General features: G+C 52.7%; 1 protein-coding gene and 1 pseudogene across 2 annotated transcripts in view; both read left to right on the top strand.

The window, feature by feature from the left end:
• Nucleotides 1-335: 335 nt before the first annotated feature.
• LOC308175475 (synaptopodin 2-like protein) lies at nt 336-3,272 on the top strand (annotated as a pseudogene). The gene is made up of 2 exons: nt 336-1,249; nt 1,625-3,272. The product of its transcript is annotated as a synaptopodin 2-like protein (transcript).
• Nucleotides 3,273-8,266: 4,994 nt separating this feature from the next.
• The window catches only part of LOC308175474 (myozenin-1-like), a gene marked incomplete at both ends in the record, with an annotated part of 4,003 nt that continues 2,269 nt past the window's right edge, over nt 8,267-10,000 (top strand). Inside the window, one exon of the mRNA XM_080551139.1 lies at nt 8,267-8,351. Within this exon, the coding sequence (XP_080407265.1) occupies nt 8,267-8,351 (85 nt within the window). The remainder of the gene's footprint in view (nt 8,352-10,000) is intronic.

The following is a 10,000-nucleotide window of genomic DNA, read 5'->3' as shown; positions in this document are numbered from 1 at the left end:
ACATTTTTTATTTGTTACGTATTGTAACCACTCTTATATATCCATCTGCTCCCATCTCTCTCTCTCTCTGTCTGTCTCTCTCTCTGTCTCTCTCTCTTTTTTTCTCTCTCTCTCTCTCCCTCTCTCTGTCTCTCTCTCCCTCTCTCTCTCTCTCTCCCTCTCTCTCTCCCTCTCTCTCTGTCTCTCTCTGTCTCTCTCTCTCTATCTCTGTCTCTCTGTCTCTCTCTCTCTCTCTGTCTCTCTCTCCCTCTCTCTCTCTCTCTCTCTCTCTCTCTCTCTCTCTCTCTCTCTCTCTCTCCCTCCCTCCCTCCTCTCTCTCTCTCTCTCTCTCTCAGAGTTGCAGAGGGGTGACACCGTGGTGGAGAAGCAGGTGAAGGAGGCCAAGGTGAAGTGTCGCTCCATCGCCTCCCTGCTGACCGACGCCCCGGACCCCCACTCTAAAGGAGTCCTCATGTTCAAGAAACGACGCCAGAGAGCCAAGAAATACACCCTCACCTGCTTCGGTCGGGCGGAGGGGGAGTGTCAGGGCGACACGGGGGGAGAGACGGGGGGAGAGGAGGAAGAGGAAGGAGGGAGCTCGTTCCGTAGCGGGTCGGAGTGGGAGGACGAAGAGGGGTTCGACCCCACGGCGGCGTTCGACCCCACGTGGGACAGCGGCTACCTGGACATGCTGGATAGGAGGAGCGCCGCCTGCCCGTCGCAAGCCAATCACGGCCCTGGGTTGGTTGCCACCACCTGTCAGGAACTGGGGCTGGAGGTCTCAGCCTATCAAAATCAAGATGGCTCAGTGTACCAGGGTTCAGGGCTGGACAGCAGCAGCGAGAAGCAGCCTATCAGCGTTTACCAGAACCACTCTCCTATGTCCCCCCCTGCCATGGGTCTGTCTAACGGGGTCTCTGTGGGGGTTAGTCGGGCCAGTGTGGTTCTGACCCCTCCTTCTCACACCACCGCTCTCCAGACCCAGCTCGACCCCAACCTGAACCCACACCTCAACCTCGAACCTAACATGAACGCTAACGCTAACCCCTCTCTGAGTTCTCTGAACCGCACCGCCCGGCCCTTCACCCCCGGCCTGGCCCCCTCCCGCCCCCCCGCCACCCCGGTGATGTTCCGCCCGACCCAACCCAGACCTGCTGCCGCTGTCTCCATGGTGACCCTCTCCACGCCTCGCCCTCCTCCGCCGGGGTCAGAGGCCAGGAGGGCGGTGTCTAGTACCTCTCTCTACATCTCCCCCAGACCCAACCCTTCCGTCTACTCCCCCCCTTCCTCTGTTCTCTCTCCTCCCTCCTCTCTGGCCTCAGCCCCCTTCTCTCCTACCGGCTCCACACCCTTTTCTCCTCCCTCCTCTGCCCCCTTCTCTCCATCCTTTGCTCCTCCCCCTCCCCTGGCTCACGCCCCTCCCCTCTATTCATCCCCGGCCGCGGCAGCACCCCAGCCTTTCTCTCCTCAGCCCACACACACCCAACCATTTCATCCTCCTGTCAATCATGCCTTTTCCCCTCCTTCCTCCTGCCCCCCATCCCACCCTGCTCAACCCCAATTCCTCCCATCCCACCCTGCTGAATCCCAATACAACCCACCCCACTCCAGTCAATCCCAATACAACCCACCACAATCCAGCCAGTCCCAGTACAACCCACCCCAATCCAGTCAGTCCCAGTACAACCCACCCCAACCCAGTCAGTCCCAGTACAACCCACCCCAATCCAGTCAGTCCCAGTACAACCCACCCCAATCCAGTCAGTCCCAGTACAACCCACCCCAACCCAGTCAGTCCCAGTACAACCCACCCCAACCCAGTCAGTCCCAGTACAACCCACCCCAATCCAGCCAATCCCAATACAACCCACCCCAATCCAGCCAATCCCAATACAACCCCACCCCACCCCACCCTACTCAACCTCAATACACCCCAACTCACCCCGGTAGTGAGTCCCAGTACAACCCACCCCACCCCCAAACCCCCCAAACCCCTGACTCGCTGGCGTCCCGCGAGCACCGCATCTCCGTCCCCGCCTCCCGCACCGGGATCCTACAGGAGGCCCGTCGGCGCGGCAACAAGAAGCCCATGTTCACCCCTCCGGTGGAGGTCAAGAAGGACGTGTCCCCCAACCCCGCCCTGCTGTCGCTGCTCCAGACCCTGGACAGCCAGCCCGGGACGGACGGCCCCGGGGTGGAGTCTGGCCCGGAGGACGACTGGCTGAGGCTGGGAGCCGAGGCCTGCAACTTCATGCAGGCCCAGAGAGGCCCCAGGCCCCCTCCCGTGGCCCCCAAACCCCAGTCCCCCCAGGCCCCCCAGGCGCCACCCCAGCTGGGGGGGAAAGGGGGGGCAGCTGTTCGCCCGCAGGCAGAGCCGGATGGATCGCTACGTGGTCGAGCGCACCCCCTCCGCCCCGCCCTCCCACGCCCCCCACCTCCTCCGAGAGCCCTCCCCCACCCCCTCCCTCCCCTCCACCTGGAAGTACTCCTCCAGCATCCGGGCCGGTCCTCCGATCAGCTACAACCCCCTGCTCTCCCCCTCCTGCCCCCTGCAGGCCCAGAAGCAGCAGAAGGCGGGCGTGCAAAAGGGGGCGCCGGCCGGGAAGAAAGGGGGGAAGAAGGAGGGCATTAAGGCCGTGGACATCATGAGCCACCAACCCTACCAGCTCAACTCCTCCCTCTTCACCTACGGAGGCGGGGCTCCCCAGACCACCTCAGCCTATCAGCAGCCACACAGCATGACGGGCGGCTTTCAAGGGCCGATGAAGACCGCGCGCGTGTGCGAGGTCCGGCGCTTCTCCACGCCCCCTCCCACCGTGATTACCCCGAAAGTGATTGTGCCGCGATCCGCCACGACACTGGGCGAGCCGATATGGCGCTCTGATGCCATTTCCCCCCCGCCGACCCCTGCTCCGGCCCCCTACCAACCCTATCAGCCTCCCCCCCAACCCGCTAACACCCACTACCAACCTCATCCCCAGTGGGCCCCCTCCCCCTTCTCTGCCCCTCCTCCCCCTGCCCCAACAGCCCCCCTCCCACAGCTCCCTGTCCTCTCCTCTGCCCCTGTTCCCAACTCTGTCCCGATCCAAGCCCCCTCTTTCTCCAGCAACCACCTCTTCAACCAGGCTAACAGGCAGTTCATGAGCGCCCCTAATCTGAGTCCACTGTCAAAGACGCCCCCTCGGCCCCCGTCCAGCCTCGCCCAGCAGGGCAGGGTCCCCAGGCCCAGGTTCAGCACCTCTAACATGGGTCTGCAGCCCCACGTATGGCGCCCCGGCTCCACAATGCACTGAAGAGACACCAGAGAGAGAAGAGAGAGAAGAGAGACCAGCTCTACTAGAAGACTAGAGGAGACCAGATAATAATATTATCTATGATCATTTATTTGATGAATTTGCTTGTATCTAGTAGGCATGGCCAGCACAGAACTAGGAATTGAAGCATTTCAGTGTCGGGGGGGGGGGTTTAGGATTTGGACATTCTCTCACATGGTTTTCTTGATTTTGTTGTTGACACAATTACAACCCCCGACATCAAGTTAAGATCCACTACATGAAGTCATCTTTCTCATCACTTTCCTTTCCTGATAATTGTATCTGTTTTTTTTTGCTATGCTTCATGAGGATACAGTACATGTCTGTTGCAATCTATGAATGTTAATGAAAACACAAATGTTAGATAGTGATTCATGGCAGAGAAATGAATTCACGAGAAAATGGCAGACAAAGATGGCTGGAAAGAGAGATAAAACGATATCGCTGTTGATGATGTGGACCTGTTTATATTTCCTTATTGAGAAAAAAAAGAGAAGTTGTTCTCATGATAGATGTGTGGAGGATGTGCTAAAGACAAGCCTGTGGAAGGAGAGAAGAGAGTGAGAGAAGAGGAGAGAGAGAGAGATCCTGAACAGGAGAGATGGAACAAAACTGTTAAGTAATCTGCTGATCTGGTTTCGGTCAAGATGGACTCAGTGTCTAGGCTAGGCTAAGGCTAGGCTAGGCTATATATAAAGTAGGCTAGGCTAGGCTAGGCTACACGCTGTTGGCTGCCATTACCATCCCATCCCCATGATGTTTGACTAGGTTTGGTTTCTGCCATGCATCTTTCATAAACATTTGTACTGTTTCATTAATATAGCCATTATTATTAATGAAAGATAACCAGTTTTCTTTGCGCTTCGTATACATGTGAGTATGGCGCATTAGTACACTCAGCAACAGTATGTGTTTTCTGTCTTTCTTCTGTAGACTTTTTCCACAGGGTGAAGTGCACAGGGGTGGAGGAGTGGGAGGGAGGGGAGGGGGAGGGGGAGGGGGGGGGTGTAGAGGGGGAGGTTGTTAGTTTAGATGTCAGATTGTTGATGTGAAAGACGAGCTTTCCGAATATGTCTGATTAGCTGTATTTCTGTATGACAGAGAGGTGCTGCTGAATAAAAATAGACATGGCTCTCTCCAGCTGTCTGTCTGTCTCTTCTTCCTGTGTCGCCTACGTCATACCCCTCTCCTGCTCTCTTTGTCTCCTTTCCTTCTTTCTTTCTTTCTCTCTCTCTCTCTCTCTCTCTCTCTCTCTCTCTCTCTTCCTTTCTTTCTTTTTTGGGCTTCTCTTTCTGTCTAATCCCTCCTTCTTTCTGATCTCAAACCTCATTCCTTCAGAGTTCTGTTCAATCTGAGGGAAAGGTGAATGTGCAGATTCTTCCATCCTGTTACAACATTCAACCACAGGGTGACACTGTTACGTAATTCACACCTAAGAGCGTTGCCCTTACACCCGAGTCTCATCGTAGGTTTTATGGGGGGAATATTTATACCGACCATAGCTTGTCAGATGGCTAAGATGGTATTCCCCTTCCTGTCCCGTTTATGACTAGTCATTGTTAAATAGCAGAGCTAAATCAGAAGCTGGCTGTAAATTTCACGGCTTCCATTCCTCAGTCAGCCGTGTCCTGACAGTCACCTGAGCTGTGAAACCCAACCGGGATCTGACCTCTGACCCTCGGTGGATCAGGTGACAGAGAGCACTAACTTTAGCCTCTAACTTTAGCCGGGGTTGAACCCAGGCGAGGTGTGGTGAGTGTTCTTCCGCAAAATGGCTTCCAAGGCCAGGCGTCACCCAGGTGGGTACCGCCACGCTGCATACAATGGAGAGAACTTTCTGAGTTACCGTAAATAAAAGTGTTCTAGAATCATCATTATGTCATCCTTATCACTGAGACATCGCTAGGGGCTACACTCCTAGTTCCGATTACTGGTATTACCCTCAGTCTTCTGGCACCTGACCACTTTATCTATCTACACACATCTATACTATCTATACGTACAATACTATCTATTTATCTATACAAATAACAAGTTATTATTATTATTATTATTATTATTATTATTTATCTTTCACACACACACACACACACACACGCACACACGCACACACACACACACACACACACACACACACACACACACACACAAACACTCACTCGCTGATACACTGACTACCACGCGCACCCCACCTATTTTTAGACCTGTTAATCCCAAGGTATTTGGCTGAGAGTTTAATTCTTAATGCTATCGGCTTTTTACAATGTGATTACAATAGACGACCTCCATTTTGGGCAGAGTGTCCGAACCCGGCTGTAGCCGGTTCTCTCTCATGAGACACACGATGTCGGCATTCTGAAGGCCAAATGAAGAGGTGAGGGTGAGGGTTAGGAGTCAGGCCTTGAAGTGTAAGAATAGGGTTAGGGTGGGTCTTCAAGTGACATATAACACATACAGCAAGTCATGTCTCTGTCTGGTGATGCTCAGCCACTCGCTCGCCATACCTCCCTCTCTTTCCCATCCCCTCTCTCAGTCACAGAGACGTTTGTACACACTGTGTGACCGAGAACATGAGGACACACACACACCTGTTCCTGTTCCCACACCACAGGCCTACAGCCGCTAATCCAGCCTAAAGGTTGGACAAACAGAGAGAGAGGGAGAGAAGGGCGGCAGTTACCTTCCACCCCATCTCTACCTTGTCCATCTCGCCCCCCCCCCCCCCCGGAAGACGACCCTACTCTCCATCGGTCTATAGATAGGAACCAAGGAGCAACACAATATCAGTGCCCCTGAACCCTGGACCTCTCACCCCCCCCCTCTGGCCCCCCCACCCCCCTTCCCCCTCCCCCTCCCACTCTGGTCCATAGCTCTGCTGTAGCCCCAACGGTAGGGTTTCACTCTCTCTGAGGTTTAGAGGAGGTGAGTCACTGACAGACGCCCTGGGACTCCCAAATCTACCTGGAATACCTCCTCTCCCTCTGACCTCCTACAGGGACCTCTTTCCCCCCACTTTTTACTACTGAGGATTCCTGGGTCTTAGGTAAGGCCAGGTGACTCACATCATCGCTCACACACGCACACACACACGCACGCTCACACGCACACTCTCAGACACACCCACCCACTCACATGCTCACACAGACACACAAAGACACGCATGCATGCCCACACGCAGACACGCCTTCCATGTCTGTGGTTTATATGGTCATAACGATTGATTTCTTGCCTTGTGATTGATCATTAATGCTGTGGGTGGGCGGTGGGGATGGACTGAGGTTGGTCTGGGGGTATTCTCCGACTCCGGGCCCAGGACGCTGGGCCGGGCTGTGTTGGGTTAGGATGTGCTAGGTTAGGATGTGTTAGGTTAGGATGTGTTAGGTTAGGATGTGTTAGGTTAGACTATGGATGTGCTAGGTTATGATGTGTTAGGTTAGACTATGATAGGTTAGGATGTGTTAGATTAGGATGTGTTAGGTTAGACTATGGATGTGTTAGGCTATGATGTGTTAGGTTAGGATGTGCTAGGTTAGGCCATGCTAGGTGGCGTGATATCATCTTCTCCTGCTGTGACAGCTTACAGGATATAAACATTCACATTAATATTTATGGAGCTGTAAGCATGATAGATATGTGGTCATGATATGTTGTTATGATATGTAGGCATGATATGTTTTTGAGGCTGTGGACTCATCTTCTCAGACTACAGTACATACACTAGGGAGCCACCAGTAGCAGGCAGATTTGTACAATGAATCAGGGAGTTGGAATATAAATTGACGGACTGTCTACTCGTTCATTTCTCCTGATCCTCTCTCATCAGTTTGACATAACGCTGTTCTAGGCTAGGAACGTGTCACAGTATGTGCAGTATGAGAGCATCTGTGCTTGACTTTGCTTCAAAGTAGTAGTGTTGGTTTGTTTGTTTGTTTGTTTATTAGGATCCCCATTAGCTAATGCCATGACATAGTCTTCCTGGGGTTGGTGGTGGATGGGGGGGCATTTTATTTGTATGTCTATTTTTTTATTGTTGGGAAACTCCCAGGCTTGTTATCCTGGCTTGCTCCCTGGGCCAGGCGCCTACAGTATGTATGCTGGTGAGTCCCACCGGAGGAGCGGGGTGTTTCAGGATCTGTCTGTTTGGGAATGTGCTGACTGATGGCGTTCCCGCTCAGCTGTCCTTTGGAGAAGCTAAAAGAGGAATGGCGAGAGTAGCGCCCCTCTGCCGGAGGGTAACAGGAGCCGGACCCTCGGACCCGCGGCCTGGGGAAGGCTTTCCCAAAATCCCACCCTGGGGGTCCGCAAATCCCTCAGTCTGCTGCTCAATCCCTGTTCTTTTTTATCCTGGGGATAGTGGACTTTGAGTATATGTGTGTGTATGTGTGTGTGTGTGTGTGTGTACACAGGATGTGTGTGTGTGTGTAAAGTATGTGTAGGTGTGTGTCATATTGATGACAGGGCCTCTCAGCGCTGTAGTGTCGAACATGGGTGTAAAAATAGCGAGCTTCAGAGGATTGGGTTCAGGTCTGGGAAATGAGTTTCAATTACAGCAGAGGTGACGCAATTACATTAACCAAGAGTCCCCCAGAGCACTGTGTCTTGTGCTGTGTGACTCACTTGTGTGACCCAGGAATTAGACCGTAGACCATACATCTAACCATAGCCCCAGCCTGTAGCCATAACACAATAGAAACCGACTTAAACTTTAGCTCAATGGGCTAGTGGGGACTAGCAAGTTTGATACCAGTCACATTTGCATAACCTTCCTGAAGGTTCCTGAATCATCCGCTCTGTTTTGACTGGTATCACCCCTCCTTGCTTTTTTCTTAATGAGTGAACTCTTTGCTGTCGAGCTATTTGGTGTTGTGAGATGACCCACCTCACTGTGATTGGAGGGTGAGAGTGACCTTCTGTCTGTGATTGGTGTGTTGGAGTGACTGTCTCTCTCTGTCCCGCCCCCCCAGACTGTAGTCATGCCTCTCTCGGCACCTGCCCCTCCCAACAAGAGGAAGAAGGCCAACAAGATCATCATTGACTGGTCCCACATCACCCAGGACGGTAAGACACACACACACACACACACACACACACCTTTAACACTGCACAGTTCCTCTCACCCTTTTCCCTTTTTGCAGACCTCTCTCCCTCTCTCCATCACCCCCCCCCCCCCCCCCCCCCCCCCCCCCCCCCCCACACACACACACACACACACACACACACACACACACTTGTTTAACACTGTACAGTTCCTCTCACCCTTTTCCCTTTTTGCGGACCTCTCTCCCTCTCTCCATCCCCACACCTCCCTCCCCCGGCCTGATCTCTCTATCCCTCCCTCCCTCTCTCCTCATGTCATTACTCAATGCCACCATGTGATCCAGCTACCCGACGCTCTAAATATCACGACCAATTATAAGTCTCAATATCTGGTGTCTGCTATATCCTCCCTGCGTGCGCGTGTGCGTGTGCGTGTGCGTGTGTGCATGTGTGTGTGCGTGTGCGTGTGTGTGTGTCTTACAGAATACAACACTTGGGCGAGGAGCAATCTGATACACGGCTTTAGCACCTCCTAGGGGGAGATGGGTAATCAGGTGGCTTTACGACAGTAAATCTGTCACCGTTAACAACACCATGACAACCAGGCCCCGGCATGATGGAAAAATGTCATACAATGGAAAGAGTCCTTTGTCAGTGTGTGTGTGTGTGTGTGTGTGTGTGTGTGTGTGTGTGTGTGTGTGTGTGAGTGTGTTTTTAAAAGAAGAATAAAACAGTAATTGATTTCTAATACCAGTAGCAATTGGTTTCACTACATTAACCTCTGTCAGTGATGACTGAGCAAATCAACAAGTTCTGGATTCCGTTTCATCGCTTGAAAAACGACTATGTAACCCTGTGTGTCTGTCTCTCTGTCTATCTGTCTGTCCATCTGCCTGTCTCTCTGTCTATCTGCCTGTCCATCTGCTTGTCTGCCTGTCTCTCTGTCTGTCTATCTGCCTGTCTGTCTGCTTGTCTGCCTGTCTATCTGCCTGTCTGTCTGCCTGTCTGTCTGTCTGTTTGTCTGCCTGTCTCTCTGTCTATCTGCTTGTCTGTCTGCCTGTCCGTCTGTTTTTCTGCCTGTCTCTCTGTCTATTTGCCTGTATGTCTCCCTGTCTGTCTGTTTGTCTGCCTGTCTCTCTGTCTCTCTGCCTGTCTGTCTGTCCGTCTGCTTGTCTGCCTGTCTCTCTGTCTATCTGCCTGTATATGTCTGTCTGTCAGTCTGTTTGTCTGCCTGTCTCTCTGTCTATCTGCCTGTATATGTCTGTCTGTCTGTCTGTCTGCTTGTCTGCCTGTCTCTCTGTCTATCTGCCTGTATGTCTGCCTGTCCGTCCGTCTGTTTGTCTGCCTGTCTCTCTGTCTATCTGTCTGTATGTGTCTGTCTGTCTGTCTGTCCGTCTGTTTCGTCTCTGTCAGCAGACGGGTCCAGTTTCACATTCATCTGAATTAACACTCTAATCAATATCCCCAAGGGAGGCTCCACTGCAGCCCTGCTTACTCTCACACAGCCTGACACACACACACACACACACACACACACACACACACACACACAGACACACACACACACACACACACACAGACACACACATACACGTCTGATTTATGAGGTACTGCTAGCAGCTCTCAGCAGAGCATCGCTATGCCAGCTCCCAGCTTTAAAGCTAAGTGTG

This window comes from Nansenia antarctica (genome assembly GCF_963989245.1).
Source record: "Nansenia antarctica genome assembly, contig: SCAFFOLD_309, whole genome shotgun sequence".
NCBI lineage: Eukaryota > Metazoa > Chordata > Actinopteri > Argentiniformes > Microstomatidae > Nansenia > Nansenia antarctica.
This window is presented reverse-complemented; position numbering and strand designations above follow the sequence as displayed.